General features: G+C 36.7%; 1 protein-coding gene across 1 annotated transcript; it reads left to right on the forward strand.

The window, feature by feature from the left end:
• The first annotated feature begins 381 nt into the window (after nucleotides 1-381).
• LOC103714771 (myosin-1-like) lies at nucleotides 382-27689 on the forward strand. Its single transcript, XM_008802174.4, has 25 exons — nucleotides 382-583; nucleotides 720-1308; nucleotides 8117-8218; nucleotides 8301-8444; nucleotides 8544-8694; nucleotides 8811-8838; nucleotides 8970-9135; nucleotides 9233-9296; nucleotides 9415-9428; nucleotides 9510-9594; nucleotides 10196-10299; nucleotides 10432-10570; nucleotides 10703-10821; nucleotides 10912-11064; nucleotides 11157-11246; nucleotides 16659-16736; nucleotides 17671-17829; nucleotides 18524-18727; nucleotides 21777-21982; nucleotides 22072-22207; nucleotides 23816-23945; nucleotides 24238-24384; nucleotides 24479-24594; nucleotides 25458-25670; nucleotides 26463-27689. The coding sequence occupies exons 2-25, from the start codon at nucleotides 844-846 to the stop codon at nucleotides 26991-26993; spliced, it is 3744 nt and encodes a 1247-aa protein (XP_008800396.2). The 5' UTR covers nucleotides 382-583; nucleotides 720-843; the 3' UTR covers nucleotides 26994-27689.
• Nucleotides 27690-27780: the final 91 nt, after the last annotated feature.

Below are 27780 nucleotides of genomic sequence, written 5' to 3' on the forward strand. Positions count from 1 at the left end.
AATGAAGCATTTTTAAATGAGGGACGATGGCCGTGTACTTGGGAGGGTAAATTGGTTATTTCCACCGTGTTAGAGTCGTTGGGTGGAACGTTGGACATCCACTGGAACCCCTAACATCGAACGGTTTAAACGGAGCTCGTTAAGAACGAGACCACAGAAGTGCCCTCCCTTTTGCCTCCAAATCAACAAAAGTGCCCTCTCATCGGAAAAGCCACAACACGTCTTACGATACGGAGTGGCTCCAAATGTAATTGTTTTTGAATTGAAGGTCTTTTTGATCTTACGGGAGATTTTTCTCTTTAATAATCCAGAGAAATCTAGACATCTATTTAAAACGGGCAACGGTGGGTCCCCTCTTCGGAAATTTGAATTTCCGGCGAAGCAAGCCCTAATTTTCCTTCCAAGGGAGCGCTTTCTAGTCCCCACCTCCAACGGACGGCAGAAATTAGGGCCAGGGTTTCGATTTTGGATCAATGTCACCTCTGTTACGCTCTCCTCTCTTCATATGAGAAGCTTTCTTGTGCAGGCTTTCTTCAAAGATTGCGGCTTTTTAGTCTCTTTGCCGATTCCAATCATTACTCAGGTTCTTTGCGATTTGGAATTTTAATTTGATGACTTATTTGTTTGTTTTGCAGTGCGGAAACTGTAAGACTTTTCTACTTCTAATTTTTAACTCTGATTAATTGAGAAAGGATTTCTTTTCCCATTTGGAACTGTAGGAAATTTGCGTTTTTGAGTTGAATATTGGAGGAACTGGAGGAATGATTTGGTTTTGATGATGCTTGATTGAGGAATTTAGGGGTTTTCCTGTTAGTGCGGTGAATTAGGGGTTTAAGAGTCACGATGTCAGCTGCCATGGTGGCTCGGAGCTCGCTGGAGTTGATGCTTGACACCATCCGGCAGAGGGATGAGCGGCCAAAAGATGCACCACCGGCATTGCCTGTTCGTCCCACCTCAAGAGGCCGGCTGCCCTCATCGAGAAGGTCACTGCCCGTCAAGTTTAAGCTCGAAAGTGGTCCACCCAAAATTTTGCTGGACTCTGTAAAGAAGGAAGAGAACATAGAGCGCCAGCCTTTGATGGAAGATAAGGGGGTGCTGTTCAAAGGTGGGATTTTTGGAAGCAAGCGGATAGCTAAGGTGGAACAGCCAGAAGAATCTCCATATGCTAAGATGCCAGAGTTAGAGAGCTGCGAGGAAAGAGAGGATCAATCTGATAGTTTAGACTCTTCTGCTGCACCCTCGCCTTTGGAAACTTCACTGGAAGAGAAGTTAGGGTGGGGGGACACCATCAATTGGGTCCTAAAGAAGGTAACAAGGCTTAAATTTCAATTTTTTTTGTTGGATGTATTTTCTTTGTATATACTAGATAGTGGTAACTTCTTTCTTTTCGTTGGAAGAAAAGGGTCAGCACACTTAGTTTCTTATGTTGGTAAACATGAACATGAAAGAATGGTGGCCTTGTGGGAATGTACATGGAGTAAATTAACTTCCACTGTATTGGAATTAATGGTATTTGCGGGCATTAGAACATTACTGTACCATGTTACTTTAGCTCTGAACATAATATTACTGTTTCTTTTTCCGTAAATCATTTAATTGAAGTATTAAACAATGTTAGAAGTAACATGTGATAGTTCTATAATTGCCATATTGCCAATATGTAAGTTTGTTGAAATCTTCTACCTAGCATGCCCCACCTACGCTCTAGCCTTCTTCCCACACTTGCTTTAGGATGCTATTTTCCACATTTACCTGGTTCACTGGTTTGCTTAGTTTAGATTCAGAGCCATTTCACGTACTTCACTTATTTTGAATGAATACTTTCACTTGGAGTAAGACAAAAAATCTTTTTCCTTAATTTGTAGTATTTTAAAATCAAAAATTATTTTCTTCAAAGTTTTACCTTTAGCATGATTTTTATTCATCAATATAATTAGATATACTATCTCCTGAGACAACATGTTTATTTGATGGCAAATCTCAAGTAAAATTAAGATGTCGCTTAAATCTTTGCCTAAAGCTGACAATAGTGATGATTGATTATATGGTCTACCTCGTGTTAAATATCACATGTTTGTCTAAGGATGAACTCAATTTTGAGATAAATATTTTAATCTGTGAATCCTTTGCAACTATTGGGGGGCATTAAGGAATTGCAACTCACCAAGAGCTTGATGTCTGGCCATTAAAGGGCTTGGTTGCAAATAATTCATATGTTCCAACTCTAGTCTTCTAAAGCTAATTGCCTAGCAATAATTTGGACCAAGGGTGCTTAAGTCGTTGTTTCTCTTCCATAACCTTGTGTGAAAACTCGGTACGTATAACTTCCTGTCTTCCTTCCAATTTGACTCAGTACAGAAATATCACAACTTATATCTGCACTTTGTTACTGAAGATCATTTAAATTGTTTACTTCTGGAATACCATTGGAACTGTACTTTGGTACAACTCAATGATATGTTTTAGAATCTTCCTGGAACATCTATCTCTCTCTATCTATATCTGTCTATCTATCTATACATATATGTATATATATAGGTGCACACACATATATATGTATCACATGTATATATCATCAGCAAAATTGCCTTTAAAGAGAAGCATCAGTCAAGTAAGTAATTGTTCTTGTTAAGACCATAGCTTAGATATGGAGGGCTAATGTTAGGTTGAGGTCAGAATTAGAAATAGGCTTTAGTCTGGTCGTATTTTCTCTTGCTATCAGATTATGTTTAAGTCGTCAGTATTATTTTGATTTATTTTTTTCCTTCTTCTTAAACAAAGGTTTGGTAGGGTACTTTTAATCATTGGTGCATTATTTTCAGTAAATTCAGGTCAGAATATGATATGAGGATGACTTACATAGTTTATTGTGAAATATTTTAAACGTAGCATTCACAAGTTGACTTCTTGCTCTTTCTAATTGATAAGTTGGAAACTTAATTTTAATATACATCAGAAAAGCAAAGGCATACATTTTTTTTTTACAATTTCAGCAGCCATTCTGAGTGAGAAATCTTAATAAATTGGTTAGCACATTGAAAACTAATTTAAACTTGACTCTGCATATGAGAACTAAAATTATTTGTGAGCTTTCATTTTGAGAGGGAATTCTTGGAAATTTGAAATTTAATTACACTATTTCATTTTGAGGATTGATATTGAGGTTGTCCTATGTCGACTTGGTAGATTTGCAAAAGCTCCTTGTGAGGTTCCTTCATAAAGGGCTTTGAATTGGAAAAATTTTCTTGAGGGAGGTTATCTTAGGAGAAACAGCTGTGCAACCATTGGAATGTTATTTTATTTTCTCGCCAAGTGTAGTATGTATTTAAGACATCCAGAAGTTAGTTATGCAACATCCAGAGATGACTCATTAAGGTCATTAGTTGAGAGAAAATCTTATGTTGATTCTATTCCATTCTTTGTTGGCGAACATGTCATTGAAAATCAAATGTTTAGTTGAGATGGAGCTTAATGCTTTGGAGGTCAAGATTGTTGTTGTGGGAGAGAGGCTCTAGATTTGTGCCATTAAGATGCCACCTCATGGTAGGCTCAATAATATTGGTCTGAGTAGTGACAAAACACGTCACCCAACGGTGCAACAACAAGTTGAATATCTATGTTGGCACTTGGGAAGCATCATAAGCCAGGGAGCTGCCATGACAATAATATTGGAATGAAAGTGGATGCAAGATATTAACCTGGAAACAATGATAATCCAGATATTAAGTACAAACATATTGTTGAACCCAAAAAAGAGAGGATACAAAAAATCTTAAAGGGATCACACAATGAAACTAGGCCAGATCAAAGCTCTCACAGCTTAAGGAATGCAAAGGATAGAGAATAAGTTGGTTTGGAAGGTCAATGGTGGACTTTTTAGTCAACATGCAGTACAACAAGGTTGGGATAATTCAAAACCAAGGTTTGCCGAACTGGTAGCGGGGCTCGTACTGGCTAGTGACTGATTTGGTACAGTACTATATTGAGTCAGGGCATACCGAACTAGGAGGAAGGAGAGGGAGAGGGAGGAAGAGGGGGAGAGGTGCATGGGAGGCAGAGAGAGAGGGCTTATGGAGAGGGGGGAGAGGGAGAAGGAGAGGGAGGGAGGGGGGAGAGAAAGGGTGGGGGGATCTAAGAGAGGGAGAGCGAGAGAAGGAGAGGGAGGGAGGGAGGGAGAAGGGAGATGGGGGCTTACCTTGGTACTGGTCGGTGTCAATCGGCATCCAAGAGGGAGGAAAGAGAGTGCGAGTGAGCGAGAATAAAGACCAAGCGCTCTCTAGAATCTTTGGTCGAATGTTGGTGGAGGATTATAAAGTGAACTAACTCACCCAACCATCTTGATTTAGTGTTGGTTCGGTTAGATATGGGCAGCACTGTCCGGTTTGGGTCAGTTTAGTGGATGTTTGTTTAGAACAAATGGAATAAATATGATAGAACCTCAAAGAAAATCAAGGAAAAGGATGTTGAGAAGGTAAAATAGTGAGAATAAGTTATATTATGCGAGAAAAGGCTTCATAATGAATTGGGGCATTAGAGGAGATATGGAGGCAGCTTGAAGTCAATTTGATTTTGGAGAACAATAAGACCTTTGTAAAGAATGGTGACCTATCAAAAATGGGACAATGCTGATCAACTGGACCACTTTTTGGTAAGAAAGGAAACACATCCTTTTATATGTGGTTGTCATGAACTTGTATGCCGGAAGATATTGTGAGAAAATTGATTTTTTTTTATTGTTCAGTGATTAGTCAAGCAACTTTGTGAAACTTAGATCTTCGGTCACCTTTTGAGTATTGGAGGCAAGAGTTCGAGGGAGAAGATCGAAAGCCCCAAACGAATACCAAAGTCCAATGGCTTTCTAGTTGGCGAAACATTGTTTGGATTTTTAGAACTTAAATGTTATTATCTACATCATCAGCAAAGTCTACGCAATTACCTACCATAGGAGTTATGGATATTGGGAGCTAATTATTTAGATAGAGAAATATTTGGATAATCATTAAAGACATTATGTGCCGTCTAACCAAGGAGATCTAACCAAAAAGAAAAAATTCTAGAGATTGAAGCTTATGCATAACTTATTAACATGCATTGATTATGAATGACCTCTATTATGAGTTGGGGATAATAGACAATTTTGGGTGCTGAATTAATTGTGCCATCTTGATAATTTATTTATTTGAGTTCCTCACCCAAAAAGACTAGCTAGAAGGTATTATTTGAGTTCCTTAGTCCTGTGTAAGTACTCAAGATCTACTTAGTGCATAGTCGATGTGGAACTATACACATGCCTGCATACCTAGAACCTACCTAGTGCATAGCTGATATGGGACTAAACAATGCCTGCATGCGTCCTCACAGTGAGCTTAATCATTTTATTAGGTTGGAGGTCACAAAGTGCAAAGATGGCCTTTTTCCTTTTAAAGAACAATATGCCAAGAAAATTCTTACAAAGTTTAACATGCACCAAACTTCAAGCCCATGGCTACTCCAATGGAGCAAAATCTCAAATTGAGAGTTGATGTTGGAAGGAGCTAAAGGATCCTCATATTTGTTGGATGTTTGTTGGGGCCTAAAGGGCCCTCAAGTAGGTGGGAAGTCTCTTTTCCGGTGGGTGCTATTAGCCAATTCATTTAGAAGGCTAGAAAGCCTCATCTTGAGGCAGCTAAGAGGATATTTTGGTATCTAAAACACACTTTATCATATGATTTGTTTTACAAAAAGATGTACTGTTTATTTTAAGTGGCTTCATTAATGCGGATTTGGCTGGTGATCCATTTATAAGGCGATTCATGGCAGGTAATATTTTTAGCACTGGATTGACAATGGTTTCTTGGTGCAACAAGAAGCAACCTACTAAAGCACTATCAAGCACCGAGGCAAAGTATAATGTGGATACACTAGCTGCAAAAGAGGGCATTTGGTTAAGAGGCTTATGGAAGATATTTTTCATCCTATAAACAAATTGGTGGAGATTGGTTGCGACAACTTTAGCACTATCCAATTGGCTTTTAATCCTACAGTCCATGCTCTTACAAAGCACATAGAAGTTCATTATCATTTTATTAGAATGAAGGTGTTGGAAGAAGTTGATCTTGTCAGGATGGACACTAGTGACCAAGTAGCTGATATTTTCACCAAAGCTTCGTTCAAGGAAAAAATTGAATAGTTTTTAGCCATGTTAGGTTTGATTTCTGAAGTTGCCATAAGGGAGAGTGTTGAATTAATTATGCCAACTTGGTAATGTTCCTTTTGGAGTTTATTTATCAATACTACTCTTTTAGGGCTTTGAAGTTTATTTTGTGGTCAATGTCTTTTAGAGTTTTTTACGTGTCTCTTGGAACCTTGTGTATTGCATTAAATGTTAATACATGTGAAGGGTCATAACTAGTCCATATGAAGGTAAACCTTTCATTTGATGCATAAAGAGTGTTATCCAAAAGTGTCTCATTGGTTCCACTTAATAGGAGGTGGTGTTTGGTTTTTGCTCTCCACATTCTCTTTCACTTTGTTTCTTTTCTCTTCGATCCTGCAACGGTAGCTAAGTATGCTACACTAGGGGGAATGATGCCTTACACTCTCCATATTGGGATGCAACTCATTTACCTAATTCATTGCCTTTTGAAGCTTTATCTTATGTCAAGGAAGTGAAAGAAAGTTGACACATTAGCAACAAGCACATGAAAGCTACAATTTTATGGTGGTGAGTCATCTGTCAAAGGTAAAACTACCACTGTCATATTGAAGCCTTTGCGATGTGCCTTGCTAGTTAATCCTTGCACTTTTATTTCGAGAAGCTTGAGGAATTGGGTTAGATGATGGCAAAAGGACTACTACTGGGGGCAACATCTGTTGTGCCTGTATTGGGCTCTGTACTAGTTGCTCGGTGGCATGGGTCGGTACAGCCCTGGGCCGTGTCGTGGCAGCCCAGTACCGACACAGTAGAGGCGGGGGAGAGGGAGAACGAGAGAGAGAAAAAGAGAGAGAGAGCAGAGGAGGGAGGGAGAGGGAGAGGAAGGAAGAGAGGCTGGCTGGTGGAAGCCGGAGAGCCTCTGCGGGAAGGAGGCAGAGGCCGGGGAGATGCAAAGGGGGGGCTCCGCCTTCAGTCCCTTGTTTTGTTTGAAATAGGGGCCCATAAGGGGGCCCTTTTATTTTTGCAGATTTTAAGTTGAATGCGGCAAATTCATTTTCAATTTTAAAAAAAGATTAAGTGAAGTCGGCAATGGGTTTGCCGACTTCAACTTAAAATCCGCAAAAATAAAAGAGGCCGCCTTTGGGCCCTTATTTCGAACAAAATAGGAGACCAGAGGCAGAGCCCTGCCTCCGCGTCTTTCCAGCCTCTGCCTCCTCCACGCGGAGGCTCTCTGGCCTCTCTTCCTTTCTCTCCCTCTCCCTCTCCCTCCCTCCCCCGCTCTCTCTCTCTCTCTCTCTCTCTCTCTCTCTCTTTTTCTCTTTTTCCATCTCCTTCTCCCCCTCCGGCAACCGCGTCTCGGTTTCTTTGTCGGAACCGTTCCGGTCCGCCGCTAGTACGGCTCAGGACGCTCCGAACCGAGTGGTTCGGGACGGTTCTGCTGACCATGATTGGGGGTGCTAAACTCAAGATATACAATTATAGTGTGCTATGGTCCGCTAATGTACTACATGAGCTCTAGTAAATAAAATGGATAAAATTATAAAGTACAATTGTGCAAGCAATAACTCTTGTAAAAACATAATGTTACTGCCAATATAAATAAGAAACATTATGCATTTTCTGTATTTTTCACTTTTAATTTGCATTTTGATGCAGAAAAGGACTTATTATGTCCCATTATTTCACAAACATTCAATAGTCTAAGCCAATTAATAAATCAGAACTTGTGAAGGTCTATAATGCTGATCATGCATTTCTTGATGCTGATTTGTATTTGTTTTTTGAATGGCTCATGTTTTATAAGTATAGTACTGGTGGTTTTGAACTACAAAGCTAAATAAATATCCGTTGCAAATGCTCCTAATTAACTTTTAATACCACAGTCTGAATGGCTTTAAATTTTTTGTCTCCAGATTTCATCTTCATTACTTTCAACTGAAACTGCTTTGACTCATTCACAGATGTTTGTCTCTTTTGTTTCAGAAAATGCGGGTTTGGTGCTGCCTTCCAGATTCTAAGTGGGAGTTAGGGAAGATTCATTCAATTTCTGGAGGCGATGCTAATGTTCTGCTGTCTGATGGCAAAGTGAGGTTTTAAGTTTATCTGTTCCTTGATAAGCATTCAGATTAGTGGCATTTATGTACTTATTTAAAATTATTCTGCTCAGGTTCTGACAATTTCTGTAGAAAATCTCTTGCCGGCAAACCCAGACATCCTTGATGGTGTGCATGATCTTATACAACTCAGTTACTTAAATGAGCCCTCAGTTCTTCAGAATCTTCAGTACAGATATTCTCGTGATTTGGTTTATGTAAGCATTATATCTAAAAGACTTTTGCTGCTTGTCATCTTGCACCATTCAGTTTTTGCATGCGTTTATTGATTTGCTTAATTCCTCTCCTTTCTGTAGACCAAAGCTGGGCCTGTTTTGGTTGCAGTTAATCCTTTTAAAAAGGTTCCTCTATATGGAAATGATTTTGTTGCTGCTTATAGGCAGAAACTTATGGACAGTCCACATGTCTATGCAATAGCAGATACTGCCTACAATGAAATGATGAGAGGTGGAAGAATATTTTCCTTGAAAATTCTGTAGTTCTATGAATTCTAGTGTACTTCTAAGTCTTTATACATGAACTTTTATGTAAGTATTTAAAATATCTTCTTGTGGATCCTGCAGATGGAGTAAATCAATCTATCATCATAAGGTAAACTTTTTTTGTTTAGTATTCAAATACAATCATGCTATTAAATTACTTGTCTGCTTTTCTGATAGATTCATGATTTGCATGTACATTTTAGTTAGATTACTTTGTTGATAGAACTTATTTTGAATCAGTGGTGAAAGTGGAGCTGGAAAAACTGAAACAGCAAAAATTGCAATGCAATACCTTGCTGCTCTTGGGGGTGGCAGTGGGATAGAGTATGAGATTCTGCACACAAACACGATTCTGGAATCATTTGGAAATGCAAAAACTTCGAGAAATAACAATTCTAGCCGTTTTGTGAGTTCACCTTGCATGTTGAATTTCTCAAGTTGTACTTTGGAGTTGAAGTTATCTGCTGAATGACCTACAATGTATTTTCTCTGATGCGATGCAGGGGAAACTGATTGGAATACATTTCAGCTCTGCTGGAAAAATTTGTGGTGCCAATATCCAAACTTGTAAGGATATTTTTGTAAATTGTTGCATCTTTTCAGATGTATTTAGATAATTTCCATAATCATTCACCTAAACTGATAAGTTTCATTTGCTATGTCCTGTTCATCAAACACCAAGCAGTTCTACTCGAAAAGGTATTAACCTGACAATTAATATTTAACCTATATGCTTTGTGCTGTTCCAGAGATTAAATACTTTATATATTGTTTAAGCAGTCAAGGGTGGTTCAGAGAGCGACAGGGGAAAGATCATACCATGTTTTCTATCAACTTTGTGCAGGAGCTCCTCCCCATCTTAAAGGTGGTTATGTTGTTATATTAATTGTTGTCACTGTTAATGGGTTTTACTTAGTGTAAAGACTCTAAACACAACTGTTTGTGTCTTTTTTATGCCGTTTCATCCAATTGGTATTTCTATGACGCTTGAAAAAAATGTAGCAATTATGCAAATTGTGGTTATGTCTGATGTAAAAATTCATGAAAAGAGGTGCATCCAAATCTTCCTCCCATGAGGGATCTAGATTTCATCTTATGTTTATGTTTTACTGGACGGATTATTGTCATATTGTTCTTCATATGAAGCACACATTCCTTGAAAATATTAACTCGTAGTTACTGTATTACAACTGGTTTAAAGGGTGACTCAATTGTAGCTACTGTTTTCTGCAGTTTTGTTTTGGAATTCATTCTTCCGAGCTCAGTAATCTAATTTTTTTAATCTTGTAACTTTATGGCACTCCTAAATATTGCTTTCTAGTTAAATATAAGTTTATAACAATATAAACATGCTTTGCACACAAATTCGTGCAAATATATGCATGTACATGCACAGTGCGCACATGCATACTTCATATTAATATGTCCTTCAAGGATATTGACTTTCTTGCATGTCTGCAATACAGAGCAATTGAAGCTAAAAACAGCCAATGAATACGAATATTTAAAGCAAAGTGATTGCATGAGAATCGATGATGTTGATGATGTTCAAAGATTTCAAATGTTGATGGTAATTTTCAAAACAATGTGCTGTCAGACCTATTATCTTTCTGAGGATCTTTATTATTCTTTAAAAACTTTTAGTCACGACACTGATTCTTTCTTTCATTCTTTCTTTTTTCTTTTTTTAACGTATGTCCAGCAAGCCTTGGACACTGCTCAAATCCCTAAGGAAGATCAAGAGAATGCATTTGCTATGCTTGCAGCAGTATTATGGCTGGGTAACATTGACTTCTCAGTAATTGATAATGAAAACCATGTGGAAGTTGTTTTGAGTGAAGGTACTTTTCTTTTTGTTGGTGTAACATTTGTAGGTTTTTGATTTTTTGTTTTTATTATGTCATATATGCTAGTACAAGTTTTCACCTAAGTAGAAATATGAAGTGTTTCTCTTGGCTATACATTCGGTACAGGTGTAGTCAATGCAGCAAATTTGTTGGGCTGCAAAGTTCCTGACTTGATGCTAGCTTTATCGACTCGTAAAATTCGAGCCGGCAATGATGATATTGTTCAAAAGCTTACATTATCACAGGTGCGAAATGTCCTTATGTCTCAGATGCTTTATTTTCTGTTCGGACCACACATATTTGATGAATTTTATGTTTTATTTGTTTCCTTACAGGCGACTGACACCAGGGATGCATTGGCAAAATCAATTTATGCTAGCTTGTTTGACTGGCTTGTAGAACAAATTAACAACTCACTCCAAATGGGAAAATGTCGTACTGGGAGATCCATAAGTATTTTAGATATTTATGGGTTTGAATCCTTTCATGTATGGATCATGGTCGAAAATAACTTATTGATTAGATATTTGATTCTCTTACTCAATCTTTCTTGTTGGGCTAACACTTCATGATATTGCAGAAGAACAGTTTTGAACAATTTTGCATAAACTATGCTAATGAGAGACTACAGCAGCACTTCAATCGACATCTATTCAAAATTGAACAAGAGGTGGCATTTATGTTTATCCATTTACATTTAGTCTAATGCTAAGATTGCATCACATGGACGATACCAGATGGTTCTAAATGCTTGTAGTCAGCTTCTCAAGGACGAATCTTGATAGATTTGTGTATTATTTTATTTATCTTGTTTGACAAAATGTTTTCAATTAAAGTTTCTGTAAGATTCTTCTTTAGATTATGACAAACTTCAGGATGGATCAGAAAATCCTCCATCTATTCCATTGCTTTATATCTTTTAGGTTTCACTTAACTCAGAACGTGAGGTTATTTTAAGCCCTAATTTTTGAAAACCAATAACTTAGATGGAACGTGCTAGTATGTTTAGTTGTAAAGTTCGAGAGTGGTTTTTCTTTTGAATTTTTAATAAGGAAAACTTTAGTGTTTGACAAATGATTGGGGAAAGAGTATGGAAAATGTTGTAGCTGAAAAGAATGAAAAGTGAAGGGGAACAAAGAGAGGAAACGCAACTAGACAATGTTGACTAAGTGCAATATGTCATCTAATTCACAGGGTATACTTGAAATAAGTGTTTACCATAGAGTGAGACAATGTGAAAGAAACTTCCAGAGCAGAAACTTATAGTAATCTGAGAAATTTTTTTAGTATCCTTAATCATAAGTAGCATAGCTTTTGTTTTTATATGGGGAAGACTTTATATATTATCAACAAATTCATGCTGGGGTTATTTCATCAACAAATTTATGTAAGGTACCTATGCTATAGAGTCTTTTAAGTATCCTTCTTTGTAGGTTTCATCATAGTTTCTTAGGCCCTTCGCTCTCCTTTTCTGTTATTCAATTTGTATCGGACCTTTACTTTTTGGTTTTCTTTGCTTTTAATTACAGATGACCATGCTATTATGTTTAGTTATTTCGTCACATTATCCTCTATATATGCAACAACGAAGTTTCCCTAAATGCCCATTGATGTAGGACAGCAATGGGTTAAAACAATTTAAAGCTAAATCTAGCATACATCTGATTTAATATCGTGCAGAAAATCAATCTGCAGTGCCAACAATCCAGTGAAGAATAGCAGCAGAAATAAGAGATAATAGGAGAAAGTAGGAAAGAAACAAAGTGAAATAATGAGAGAAAAAGAAGAAGAAGAAAGAAATAAACAAAACAGGGATAGAAAGAAGGAAGATAACAAAGGCCAAACCTGATCTAAAGAAATCCTTTCATTCATTCAAAATAAATTACATACAATGTTTTTCATTCAACCCTAGTAGACCTTTTTATACACTTTACATGACTCTCCAAGCAAACTAAGACTCTTGATACGCAGGTAATTAATCCCCAAAATATTTTCCAAAAGATAAAACTTGGAATAACACATATTTTTAACTTATGTAGAAGGATACCTAAAACAACTAAAAAATCAAATCCTAATTATTTCATGACTTGTCTAAACCAACATATACATAAGATAGGACTTCTATACCAATTTCACTTAAAAAAGGGCTCTCAAAACCAATTCTAAAATTACCTAAATAAAGTTCTGGAAAATACAGAAAATTGAACTATACTTTTCTTATTCTCCATTATTCGCTTCCGATGCATGGATCTTGATCTCAAAATCTTCATGATATCACTTATAAGCTCGATCCACCATTGAATCTCCTAGATCTGATGATGAAGGCCACACCAAATTTTCTTGCAATCACCCCATTGATTGGTTGGTCTGATGTCTTGCTTGACAATCAACAGATTTTGGATCATACATTTGATGATGATCTTCATTGAATCTAACAAATCAATCATGGATTTTCATATTTCTCGATCTCTGTCATTGCCTTTAGGGTTGTGACTTGATCTCACCATGAGTGCTCTTCATGCATATCTTCATCATTGGGATCTTCTACTTTAAAATAATTAATAGATCGTCATTTGCGAGATTTTCAATCTTCAAGTACAGCATCTTTGCATGATGGATCCCCTATGATAGGTTCTCCATGTGATGAACCCTCAATGTGGGCTCTTCTTGCAATGGTTTTTCAATTTTGCGACTCTTGATATGTGGTTACGTTGCAGGAAGCTTTCCAACTCCTAGTGTCGCTGCAATTGCCTGCAATTTAGCATTTATGGACATCATATCATTACTAATAAGAAATCAATCTAGTGGCCAACTGCTTAAAAATCTTTTTCCATTTTTGACATGTTGATGAAGATCATAGATTTTGAAACTCAAGTCCACATTTGATAACATTACAAACGGGGAAAGAAATGAAGAGAATAGAAAGGGACCAAGAAGAAGAATGAAAGAACAAAGTAGGATCCTTGAGCTCTGATACCAAATTGATGTAGGACAACAAAAGGTTAAAACCAAGGTTCACCGATCCGGTGCCAGGACCTGTACCGGTTAGCAGACGGGTTGGTACGGTACCAATACGGTACCGATTTGGTACTGTACGGACACACGGTATGCTTAGGCATGTTGGTTTCAAACCGAGACCCTTTTTTTGAGTTTTCAAGTTCAATTAATTAGTATTCAATCTTTTTCAACTTTTTCGATGATTTTAAGTTTAATTTGATGTTTATTTATATTTTTTTGATGTTTTTTGGTATTTCTATGATCCTAGTTTAACCTAAATGATACATCTTATTGTTTTAAAGCGATACAAAATATAAAATAATTAGTGAGATGTTGCATGCTATAAGAAGTAACATTAAATATCCTAGAATCAACTAGTGAGATAAAAAATATAAAATAATACAATCAATTACATATATTTAAAGTACAATATATATACCGATATCTAAAATCTTCTTGAGTGGCGATGTCTCTCATAGATATCCGGATCATTAGTATAATTAGGAGGCAGATCAACCCACCTCTCTAACCAAGCGGCGTTGTAGTCTTGCATCCCATAATGAATGCGCTCTGGGTTATAAGCACTCTCGGATTTTTTGCTGAAGGTTTGGCTCTGAGAGGTGTTATTTGGTTGATAAAACGGCCGTGAAGAGGCCTATCCGAATAAGCTGACAGCAAAATCTGATCTGTAAGATGCTTCGAAAGAAGCCTCAGACGCACCATATTTATATCCGTATCCATATAGGTCATAGGCTGTTAGTGGCTGCGGATAATAGGATCCAATATACAACTCGAAACCTGATATATCTATGGATTCTGTTCCACGTGCGAGATCATCTGCAATTGCATCGTATCCTCATAAATAACCTCGAGGAGCCTGTCTCGTATATGCAATCATATCCTTGCGGCTCTACCAGATCGGGCACTGTGGTCCCTATCATGTGTAGCATGCATAAATTGAGACTCATCGGTGATTCAAAGACCACCTTGCAGTTGTGTCTCGTAAACGATGGTCTCTCCTTATTTTGCAAATTTCGAACTATTTTTTGGAGCCCCCCCTCCAAAAAAAAAATAGAGAAAATGAGATAGGAGAAAGAAAGCATACCTTATTTAGGCTTGGATCTTTTTTCAATCATGCCGAATCGGTATGATTTTGCAAATTGGGGGGAAGAGAAAGCCGAGAGACACATTACAGAGAAGAAATGTTGGGAAGGCCTCGGGCCTTCCCAACATCTTCTTTTAACAAAAGAAGGAAAGGGGGAGGGGCCTGGTTCCGAACCGAGCTTTGATGCAGTGCAAACCCGACGGTTCGCACTGAGGTCGAACGGAACCGGCCGGTTCCGAACAGTTATGGCCGGTTCGGTTTGGTTCCGACTGGTTCGGAGCTGGTCCTGATTTTAATTGGCGAATCGACTCGATTCCTTACTGGGTCGGCTTGGTACAGGTTGAACCAGACGGTTTGGTCCTGTTCGGCCGACCTTGGTTAAAACATTTTAAAGCTAATTTTATTTAATATTCTCAGAAAATCAATTTATAGTTCCAACAATCCAGTGAAGAAGAATAGTAGTTGAAATAAGGGAGAATGGTAGAACGGAAGTAATAAAGTGAAGTAATAAAAGAAGAAGAAGAAGAAAGATATAGAAAAGAAAATATGGATAGCAAGAAAGGAAGATAAGAAAGGCCAAAGCTGACCTAAAGCAATCCCTTCATTTGTTCAAAACAAATCATGTAAAATGCTTTTGATTCAATCCTAATAAATCCTTTTATAGGCTTTACATGACTTGCTTTCCTAGCAATCTACGACTCTTGATAAGCAAGCAACTAATCCTCAAAATATTTCCTAGAAAAGCAAAATAGGAATAGCACATAATGCTACATAGAAAGATACCTAAAACAACAAAAAATCAAATCCTAGTGATTTCATGACTTGTGCAGCCAACATATACCTAAATTATAACTCTTTTGCACCAATTTCACTTAAAATAGGACTCTAAAACTAATTTAAAAATTACCTAAACAAATATTCCAAAAATACAAAAGACTGAATTATGCTTTTTTTGATTTGCCATCACCCATGTTTGTATTTCTGTTTTTGTTCTATGAAAAACCCTTTTCAACATTCTCTAGTAATTGTCTAACTGAGTCCAATTTATTTCAGATGCTGCAAACCATTCTGGTCAGGCTTGCCCTTCAGTATCCTAGTACATAAAGTATGCTAACCTGAATTTAGACAACAAAAATACATCAAGATAAACAATCATATTCAGTTATATGAAAAAAAGGGTGGATAATTGAGAATCCTTCTGGTCTACATATGAGGAACATGACTTTGGTCACAACGAACTTCTATTCTCTAGTTTTCAATAAGAGACAGATACCCTAAGTATTAGATTTGTTTATGGTGGCAAAAATTATTTTTGTTAATGCTACACCTTTATAATAATACATAACTTGGTTTCAAAATTATCTGATCTTTGATCACCATTCACCAGAGAGAACTCTGGCTTTTTTCTCATCAAATATTCTCAACCGAGCAATGTTCTCAAGTTTATTGTAAATTGTTATGTCTTGATCAGGAAAAATTTAACGTGCTAAGAGTGTACTTAAACCCTGAAATCATTTTGATGATCAAGATGTAAACAATTTACAATAAACTTTAGTGCCTGTAAAACACTATGATATATTGTTGTAGTTAATAGTGTTTTTTTATACATCTCTTCTGGTTTCGTAACTTTAGCAATCTCAGCATCTTACTTGATTGTTCTCGCATAATCTTTCTGACATCTGGTATCACTGCCACCTGTTTATCTGATTGTTATAGTCAATATTAGATGTTCAGTCTGCATATGGTCTGACAATTATCTGCAAAACTCTCCAATGATGTTGGCTCTCTTTTGCTCTCCTCAATCTGTCATCAGGCATTTGTTGATGCAGCCTGGTTGCATGATCTTTTCTGTTCTTTTTTTTTTCACTTTTAATTTTACAAGCAGTTTGTGACTGTCTTTGGTGAACATTTTCTTGTATAATTCGGGCATTACATTGTCCATTCTGTAATTCATGTTCTTCATGTCCTTTTTCCTTGCAGGAGTATACAGAAGATGGAATTGACTGGACCAATGTTGAATTTGTCGATAACACTGTTTGTCTAAATCTGTTTGAGAAGGTATCTGTCGTAAATTGCAATCTGTTGTGAAATTGTAGATAAGTAATTCCTGATGTTTTTTCCTTTCTTTCTCAAATTACACGATCAAGGTAGATCTCATGCTTTCTAGTCCTTAAATTTTAAAATCAGGTATATGTTCTCTAGAAATTAGCACAGGCTTCATTTTTGTGTGAGAGAAAATGCTAGAAAGGCCATGACTGAGAATCCCATTGAGTTCTGTTAGCTCTAGGCCCTAAGGTGGTTCCAACAATGTGGTGAATCTGGGGCAATGGTTGGTGGATTCTTGCTGCTGGAGGCCTCCTTCTTGAAGTCTCATTTTATTTTTTGTTTACTTTGACTTAGTCAAGAAATTTGTTTCAAAGCCAGTCCTAACTTGTTGCTTATCATGGTTGTTGATGCCAACGTATTGCCTGACTTGATTTTTCCCCCCTATTTTATTGCCTGACATGATATTTTGTTTCTTGTTTTACATTATTGCATGTATTTATAACTTGAGTTTATTTAATGATGCAAGTCAGATGTTTGACCATAGTCTTCGCGTTGGCATATATTTATGTGATTCAAGTGTATCTTTTTTTCATTTTGTATGTCTTTGCATTCTCAGGCTTTGATAATTTCATACTTTGATTTATAAAGCTGACCTGTTGCCAGCAGGATATGTTTTCTGAATTGTATTTATTACAGAACCTTATTGAATATATATTCATCAATAATTCTAAAAAGGTTTTGCCATTATCATGGCTATTTTAAATAAGCATAAGAATAGATGATAATGTTCTTTTGGCATGCAAGCCGGCCTAACAATTGCATAATTGCTATAACATTTTTATGCTTGTCATTCCTGATAATATTAATATGCACTTCTATGATTTCGTATCTTGGACATATCATGTGTTACATGACAATAAGGATCCTTCTTTCTGATGCATGACAGAAACCCCTTGGCCTATTGTCTTTGTTGGATGAAGAGTCAACTTTCCCTAAAGCAACTGATCTGACATTTGCTAACAAGCTCAAGCAGCACCTGAGTGGTAGCCCCTGCTTTAAGGGGGAAAGTGGCGGTGCTTTCAGAATTTGTCATTATGCTGGAGAGGTCAGTAATTATTTGATGTTTATTCTAAGCAGGTCGCGACTAGTTAGTGGGCATTTTTAGTCTGTTTGCAATCATACTCCATATAGTATTATGATTTGGAATTATTAGTGTAATTTACTTGAGAATGTGATACTTCATAAGTTCATAGAGTCATGCTCTTAACTATGTTTATTTTTAGATAATATTGGGCATTTTTCGAAAACATACAGGAGACCACATTTTCAATGCATCAGTATTAACTTAAATTCTGAGTACAACATTGAACATATTCATTTTAAAAATTTCAACTGAGAATAGTTGTTCCATGACCTCCAGAAGCCTAGCTTAACCACATTGGTTCTGCTTTCGTTTCTTTGACAATGTTATATCTTATCGGAGAAATTTCTCATGGATGTGGTTAGTTAAGTAAACAATAAAAGGAGTTAGGACAGCTTTAAAGGACATTGCTTAAATAATCAGCTCAAAAATAATAGTGAAGTGGATCAACTGAAGAAAAGTAATACATATTTGAAAGATGTGGATTCAAGTGGTTACAGTTTTGCGTACCTGATATTCTGCAATAATCCCATGTTCTGAAAAATCTCAGATACAGTATGATCCAGTTGACTTTGTGATTATTACAGAGCCACCTTCCATGTTAATACTTTATATTGCAATCAATCAACTTTTCAGTTTAACACTTTAGTAATATCAGGTTTTGTATGACACAAGTGGCTTCTTGGAGAAGAATAGAGACCCACTGCATTCGGATTCTATCGAGCTGCTTTTATCATGTTCTTGTCAACTTCCTCAGCTATTTGCCTCCAATATACTTAGTCAATCTCAGAAGGAATCCAGTCCTTTTCGACAACCAAGTAGGGTTGATTCACAAAAGCAAAGTGTTGGGACAAAATTTAAGGTATTGCCTCATTTAAATACAGATATTTTTTTTTATCATCTGACAAATAAATATTCTCGGCCAGTTATCTTTTTTGTAATTTTATAATTGTGTTATGTATGGGTTACATATAATTAAATCAGGAACAGACCTAACTTTTACTTTCATTTGTGAGTATTAGTGTTATGGAAGGATTGAAGTATTGCATGCTGGGGCCAACTTGGTTCTGGCACATGCATACTGTGCCATACCAGTGCATCACATGCACTCGCATAATAGCATGCCAAGTACTTGCAGGCAGTTGGTACCATGCTAATGCCACCCTGCTGGTAAGGCATTGGCACAATACATGTCATGATGTGCCTTGCTTTTCAGCATTCAAGTTCCTTTTTTAAAGCAAGAGGCATATAACCTATTTAAAGCACATATATTGGGTATTAATTCATTTTGCATTATTGCATTATTCATTCACTTGCTCCATGATTTAAAATCATATCGATTTTCTTTGTTCCATAATTTTCAAAGATCAAATATGAGGTGCTTATGCAGCATGCCAATCTTCAATATTTGATTTGGTTACCGTGTCAATCTTGTTATGATGATTCTTTATTGGAGTTTCCAGCTGGACTGCAAATTCACTGCCAGTCCCTAGAAACATCATCAAATTTTGACCAAGCTTGAAGTTTTTGGTTCCAAGTTCTCAGGGACCTTATGTTCGAGTTCCACTGTAGTTTTCTGCAAGGTTCATCTTCTCTCACTGGTGACTTCTGCTGTCTGTCTGAACCTTGCAGTTTACGTTTGTTTGATTCTCAATTTACTGAACTTGCTCACTTCTGCTCTTTGACATCTTTTTGGCGTTTCTTCGACATTATTGCTAGATTTCTTTGAGCGCTTTATATATTCCATTTTTATCCTATGGTGATATGGGTTCTATTTATGTGGTGTTTTGATGTCATCTACTTCCTCCCTCACATCTCCATTTTGTTTTTCAATCCTATGGTGATATGGGTGCCCTGAGCATTTTATATCTTTTTCTCATCCTTATGTTCTCTTTTAGTCTCAATTTTAATTTTATTGGAGTTTTCTCTATTTCATGTGGCCCAGAAAATGTTCGTTATTTGGTGGTTGTGCCTTGTTGCCCCTCTTTTGTGTACGACATGGTCATAACATCTTGTCTCCTTCACACTGCTGCACTTCACTGGTGGTTTTGAATTTATGATGACCAGCTCATGCATTGATGTTGGATGAGGCCTATGTTACATGGACTCTGGTTTGTGTCGGGTATGGATGTGTCTCTTAAGCATCGGATCCTTTTAATATTTTTAAAATTTCTTCTTAAATCGTGTCAAAGTGTCATACCAATGTCCGTGTTAAAGTGTCAGGTGTGGTTGCTTAAGGCTAAATTAAAGGGTCCATATTACATAGGATGAAACCGCCTCCCCAATTTGGTGTTTAGCTTGCATGACAAGCACGACTCGCGTGATCTAATCATTGTGATTACTAGTGTACATCTTCATGGCTCATGTTCACTGCCTTCTGTTTTCTTCTACAAGCATTTTATTAAGTGTTTTGTGGTCTGTACTCACCATTTAACTTTGATTAGCATGGAATTGATTGGAAAAATTGGTCTTACCTCATGACTGTAACTCTATAATCATTCGTTCAATCTCCTACTTCTAGATAGCTTGTGAGGTCTAAGATCATCTCCTTGAAAATTACAAGTAATTAAGTGGGCCTTAACTTCTAGCGTCTGTGAAACTTTATTTTGCTTAGCAGGGCAAGTGGTCCATCCATTAGTTTTGTTATGATTTGAGATTATTGACATGTGCTCCAAGTTGTTTTACTAGTGTTTGCTCCATCCTCCATGCATGAGTATAATGTTTCTATGATCATTAGCAGTTATACCAACCTTGACACATCTTTTCTCGAAGTTCATCTGAAGATCACTTATCGTGCACCAGCTATATGGTTGCGGCTTCATCTTTGTGTGAGATTCTATGGGCTTGAGCATTGGGATTTGATTAAGTTTATAGTGTTTCTTTATTTGCATTATCTACCTTTTGTCCTACTGTCTTGTCTGCTTCTACCTATGAGATTGCTTTGGCCATATTTTCCTATAGTTTGAACTATATTTCGTTTTGATGTTTCGAGTAATATATCATTCGATTGCCAAACTATAAGGGCTATATTTTGACAAGGAAATTAAGCTTTATCAGTCATCTAGTGAAACCAAGTATCTTGCCTTCTTTTGTATCGATCTTTTAATCTTAGTAGCCAGAATCTTCTACTTAGGATAATGGACCAACTTCAGAATCTTCTTAGAATCTCGAATGTGCACCTGCCTCCTAAGCACTTTCTTGCTAGAAGTATTTCTGAAGTATCTGCTTCCTTGCACTTGCACCCTCTTCCACTCCCACATCTGCTCTCGTCTCTGGCAACTAAGCTTTTAATTTGAGTACTTTCCCTTATATTCCTGTGGGCGAAACCTTGCAAAAAGGATTCCTATACAGATGAGTCCTTGTGATTGGAGTCTTAAGTTGCATAAGAACTTACTTGGCAAAATCTTAGGATGACTATGATTCTTACACATGTCAGGAAATATGTTAAGAAATTATTTCTTTAATTAAGACTATGGTAGGAGTCAAATTAGATATGCCGATGGCCATATTAGTTAAAAATAGTCTTGCTACTTTAATATCTACATAAATGATTCTTACTGGCAACTTAGTCACACAATTTTTTATTCTGTGATAGTTTGATAGCCATGGTTGAAATGCTCTTAGTTAATGCTCAAGTCTTAAAGTGTATAAAAATGTTTAGTTGAAATTGTAACAAATTACTTGATTATCAATAACTCTCATCTGAAAGTAGCAGCCCCAGAACTAAGTTTAATTCAACCATTATGTGAAGACACCAATTTTGCTGTTTTCTCATTGCTTTTATTGCTTCATTTCCTGCCTGCCAAAAAGATCAATGCACATGAAATTAAAATCTGTTGACATGATGAAGGAATTCTTTTCACGAGTTCACTGCATTTTATGTAATTCTGTATTTTGTTGATATGTTTTAGGGTCAATTATTCAAGCTGATGCAGCAATTAGAGAATACTACACCTCACTTTATTAGATGTATTAAGCCAAACAGTAAGCAACTTCCTGGCATGTATCAACATGATCTTGTCGCCGAACAGCTAAGATGCTGTGGAGTACTGGAAGTTGTCCGGATATCAAGGTCAGGCTATCCAACTAGAATGACACACCAGCAATTTGCTGAAAGGTAATCCTTGAATTTCTTCCCAAGCATTCAGAGAAACATTATCATAATATCAATGACGGTTCTTGACGGGCCTTGTATTTCTCATATAGGTACGGATTTCTTCTCTTAGAGAATCTTGCATCTCAGGATCCGCTCAGTGTTTCAGTTGCCATTCTACAACAGTTTAATGTCCCACCTGAGATGTATCAAGTTGGTTACACAAAATTATTTTTCCGCACTGGGCAGGTGATTGTCTTCTCATATACTTCTGATACCTATATTCCTTTAGTGCTCATTCACATATTTATGCTTGTTAAATTTATACCTTATTGATCAATAGATGTCTTCCCATGAAGCCGGGATGTCTCTGAGGTTATCTTGAACTAGATACCCTTTGCAGTTAAAGAAATTTTAATCACAAACTTGGATAGTTTTTAGATTAATCTATGGCTACTCTTATCCAAGAGACTACTGACATTTGGAATATTGAATATATTTTATATGCCGTAACTACAAATTCCTTTGTTGAATTTTGTATATTAATATTCATTTGCTTTTACTCATGTTTGATACTCAATTCGTGTGACCTGCAACTGTAATAAGTCTTGGGACTTCTTTTTTTCTGAAATGTTGGAACCTTTTCCATATGTCAGATAAAAAATTGCAGTTGATTCTTCTTTAAGTTACCATATCACAGTAGACACCACCAACATGTCTAGCATGGGCTGCCTTTTCTGAAAGCATCATTCATTTCTACAGTGACCTGCATTTCCAATTGTCAGATAAAAAATTGCAGTTGACTTCCTTAAGTTACCATACCACAATAGACATAACCAACATGCCTCAATGAACTAGCATGGGCTGCCTTTTCTGAAATCATCATTCGTTTCTACAGTGATTTTCTTCCAATGTTGACAAAGCTTTATTATGTGAATGATTTTATTAGCACCTGGATTCTCTGTAACTGGGCATATATTCTGATTAGTGCAAGATGGCTTCATTACTTACATAACTTAAGTCCTTTTCCTCCTCAAAAGCATGTAGTGATTGCAGATACCCCAGAAGCACCTTTCCACTTTACCTTCCTCACTTTAGCAGTAGTGGGGATGCTTTCATCAATCTTTCATCTTTGCTAATTATCATATCCAAGATAGCAAATATGATCATATCAGGGTATCCCTTGGCCGCTGATTATGTTTTGGACCTCATCCATATCTATACCTACTGAAACTGTATTGCTTTCTCTCACCAATTACCACAATATCACCACAAGACAAACACTAGAACATGTCTTAATCTTCCACATGATTTATTCACAAAAAATATATGAAGAAAAGGGGATCTAGCCTGTCCTTAGCATAATCCTTACATCTCAAACCTTCTGCTGCAGAACTACTTCTAATGCTTGACTTTTTCTCGTTGCTGCACCTGTTAGTTTTGTTTTCTTTCTTAACACTTGCTGAATCAATTTGTGTAATAATTACACTTCAAATTAATCAAAACAATGCACATGATATTTTATATATATATATATATATATATATATATATGCATGTATGTGTTTATGTATCCTTTAAATATTCTTGTCTTAACGGTAAAAAATGACCCCTAGAATTCTTGTTACTTCTCTTTGTGATTGAATAAATGAATCCTCCTTTGCCATTGCTTTTTTACTTCCTAACAAGGACCGAGAAGATTTATATACATCCACAATTTCATTTTTTTAATATATTTTAGTCACTTAACCTTGTACTACCTTGCTTTATTGATCTTCTGGGCTTGGGATTGGTATTTCTGTTTCTGTACTATTCTTTCTATGGATACCTTTTATCTTTGGGCATGTATGATTTGTAGGTTGCTGCATTAGAAGATGTTAGAAACCACACTCTGCAAGGGATTCTTTCGGTTCAGAAAAACTTCCGTGGTCATCAAGCCCGTCGTTATTACCAAGCACTCAAGAAAGGAGTAACTACACTGCAATCATGTAATGCTTGTACATCATATAATATCTCTGATATGCTTTAGATAATCTAATACGCTAACAATTGTTTGAAGGGATCTCTTTTTAATTTTTTTTTCTTTGCCACGTCTTTTTCAAGGACTTCTTTAAGCTATGGAAATTTATGGTTATATCTGTAACATGCCCATTGTTTCCTTTTCTCTTATTTTGCTTAATATCGGTAAAATACTTCATTCCCGTTTTCCAGAAGAATTTCATATGATTGTATCTGAGGGTGTTTCACCTTAATGCCTTCTATTGGAACTGTGTTGTGTAGTTGTCCGAGGTGAAAAAGCAAGGTGTGAATTTGAAGTTTCGAGGAAGAGATGGAAGGCATCTGTTCTCATACAAAAACATGCGAGGCGTCGGATTGCTAGGACAATGTTTGATGACCAGCAGAAGGATATTATACTTTTGCAGTGCGGTAGTGTATTTGCTGCTTGAAAAGAGAGAGTGTGGCCTCTTTATGATTGCAGTGAGTGTTTTTTTTTCTCATTCTCATTTTCTTTCTTTTGCAGTAATTCGTGGGTGGCTGGCAAGGAATTGTTTTGTTCTTCTGCAAAATCAGGAGATGTCAGAGCTCAATCTAGGGAAAGCTAACAAAGATGCAGACAAGGATACTCCAGAAATGAAGGTACTTTATTCTGGCTAATGCTAGGAGTTGAAGATGATGCTATCCATTCTACCTCGATTTTTTTGGCTCTTCAGAGCTAAATGCTGTACCAGAAATATGCAATTCTATGATATATTCATGAAATAAATTACATAAATGCTGTACCAGAAATAAGCAATTCTATGATAGCTTCATCAAATAAATTACATAAGAAATTCTCATGAGACAGTTTAATATGTAGTTACTAAATTCAGTCTCAGCCACAGAATTTAATCTGCAGTCACTAAATTCAATTTGTTGTAATTCACAATGCCCCTAAAGGTCTACTAGCATTGTTTATATCATTTTGTTTCTTTATCTTCAGAAAAAAAAGAAGATAAAATTACATTACATTAAAATTTTTTGTGCAAACACTATTCTTGTGGTGGCTCCATTGTACCAATCTGAGTCAATTTTGGTTGGCAAGAGGGGAAAGCTCAATGAAAGGCACATGAGTTAAGAATTTGCAGACCAGTATGTATAAAAGAAGACGGTTCTGCAAATACTTTGATGGCTATAATAATCTTATCGATCAGTAAGTTTAAAATGGAAATTCTGGGTTGGAATTCTTACGCATTCTCCTGATAACATTGTATCAAAGACCTGGCAATGCAAGTCCTCACATGCTAGATTGTAAGTTTACTTTTCTTTGTACAGCTGCAAGTTCTGTTCTTTAGCAGTGGAAAGCATAGCTGCTGATAAATTCATAATATCCCGTTTAGATCTTTCCAGCACTGCACTTTGGGAGACAGCTAGACGATACATTTGTTCATTTCATATTTCCTATTTGAAAGTTTTATTCTTCTTTTCTTCTAAAGTTGAAACAAAAAATTTCTGACTGTCAGGATACCAATAAGGAGCCCGCTCAGGTGCACCCTTCTGTTTTGGCTGAACTGCAGAGGCGGGTTCTGAAGGCAGAGGCATCATTGAGAGAAAAGGAAGAAGAAAATGCCATCTTAAAACAACAACTTCAACAGTATGAGACGAGATGGTCAGAGTACGAGGCAAAAATGAAGTCTATGGAAGAGACATGGCAGAAACAGCTGACTTCTTTGCAGGTGAGTTTCTAGATTGATTTTCTTTGCACTCCATTATCTCTGAAATTCTCATCAAGATTTTAGAAATGGTGAAAATCCCTTTTTTTGGGTTTGAAATGGTGATATTCATTGTTAATAGATCCCTTTGCGACCATTATTTACTGTTATGGCAGAAATAACCATTATACCCCAGTTAAGCCCCACATATGATTTTCCTTGGGAATAAAACAATGGTTGTCATAACAGTCATCATTAGTTTTTACAGTGGGAAATAATGAATTAATAATAGCAAGATTTGAGTATGTCACTGTCTAGAGTTAAATATTGTTTTTGGAGCTGGAATGAGGACAGAATAGTATTATTTGAATTGAAAATGTCATATGCCAGCCCTTATTATATAACAGTTGTTAAAAGTGGACACCAGCCAAAATATAGCGAGTGCTCAAGTATCTCTTATTATATAATGTGATGGAGGGCCTCTAAAATTGTTATAGAAGCAATTATAACAGCCATAAATTTAAACCATGAGTATCTTTAGCTACTATAGTCTCTGAGTAAAATGTATGTTGTGAATTAGTCTGTTACTATGTTGTCCCAACAAACATGTAATGATGTAACCTTAGTTTTCTCTGTAACTGTTAGCTGTCCTTTCTAATCTGCTGACAATTGCTAATCTAGAAAACTGCTTCACTAGATAAATGAATTGCCAACAAACTCTCAACTTTGAATATGGTCCAGTTCATATTTATCTTAAAATCTTTGAAATCCTTTTCTGTAAAACCATGCCCAAATGATCATGCATGTCATTTACAGGTGAGTTTAGCTGCAGCCAAGAAGAGCCTTGCTGCTGATGATATGGCAAGTCACCATGGAAGGCTTGATGCATCACCAGTTCAGCACTCCTATGACTCTGAAGATACCTTATCTGCTGGGACCCGCACACCTGAAGGTACTCCAGCTAAAAAGTTCCATGCTTGTGATGCTGGACTTGGAAGAAATTCTAATGGCACCCGGAGTGCTGTTAGACACCTTGATGCTTCTGATGGTGGACTCGTAAGATATTCTAATGGTGCCCACAGTGCAGTTAGCAACCTTGTAAAGGAGTTTGAGCAGCAGACACAGGTGTTTGAGGATGATGCAGCGTTCCTTGTTGAGGTGAAGTCGAGGCAGTCAGGTTCCAGCATAAACCCAGATGAAGAGCTTCAGAAACTGAAGGGCCGGTTTGGGACCTGGAAGAAGGATTATAAGGTTCGGTTAAGGGAGACAAAAATTGCACTTCAAAAGCTTGGTAGTCCTGAAGAGAAAATGCGGAAGAGATGGTGGGGCAATTGGAGCACAAAATGACAGGAAATATTTTTCTTTAATGAATATTTCCTGTATGACTTTTTCAAGCATGGCAGGCATCTCTTTGGTACGGAGGCATGAAATGAGGGATGGTATTTTGAGCAGAAAGCTGAAGGGATCCTCTATCCTATCTCTGGAGGAAGCGGATTTTATTTGTACTCCCAGTAATATTGTCTGCATGCTTTTTTGCATTCTTCTCTGTGCCTATGGTGTGCATAAGAGGCTTGTATATCTTCCATTTTTCATTGTTATTAGGGGGAATGGTTAAGAACCTATGGCTTAAGAGAGAGATGATCATGTGAGGGGAGAAACTAAAATGTATAGTTTGTTGTATTTAGGGTAATACCAAAGTGTAGAATTTAGACTTCTGGGCATTGTGTCATTCTGGGAAATGATAATGTATGTTTACATCAAAGATGACAATTTTGAAAGCAAAGAACTTCAAATTTTCTTTTAATTTTTTTCTTTAATTATATCCTCCTTTAAATTCCTTAATCTTATCATAGGATGGGCGCTCACATGTTTGAGTTTTGAATGTTCATCTAGTTTGCCATAAAATTTCTTTTTATGGGCATCATGAACATGGTGCAGTCTTCTAAGAGCTATAATAGGATCAAGTTCAATGAACAGGCGAATATCACTTAAAATAATAATGTCATTGACTTAATCATATCCATGTTTTGCTGATAATCTTAATAGAATTATACAGTTTGCTTATGCTCTAATCTCACAAGCTTTCAGAGGTTGCTTCTACCTTCTTTTGGATGAACAGCTAGTCTAAGTGACA

Source organism: Phoenix dactylifera, chromosome 11 (genome assembly GCF_009389715.1).
Source record: "Phoenix dactylifera cultivar Barhee BC4 chromosome 11, palm_55x_up_171113_PBpolish2nd_filt_p, whole genome shotgun sequence".
Classification (NCBI taxonomy): Eukaryota; Viridiplantae; Streptophyta; class Magnoliopsida; order Arecales; family Arecaceae; genus Phoenix; species Phoenix dactylifera.

What these genes read in the sequence shown, in the direction of transcription:
- LOC103714771 (XM_008802174.4), top strand. Translation starts at nt 844, where the DNA reads ATGTCAGCTGCCATGGTGGCTCGGAGCTCGCTGGAGTTGATGCTTGAC. An exon ending in TCAATTGGGTCCTAAAGAAG is followed by an intron (nt 1,309 to 8,116) that starts GTAACAAGGCTT and finishes CTTTTGTTTCAG; the next exon opens with AAAATGCGGGTTTGGTGCTG. An exon ending in CTACAATGAAATGATGAGAG is followed by an intron (nt 8,695 to 8,810) that starts GTGGAAGAATAT and finishes TGGATCCTGCAG; the next exon opens with ATGGAGTAAATCAATCTATC.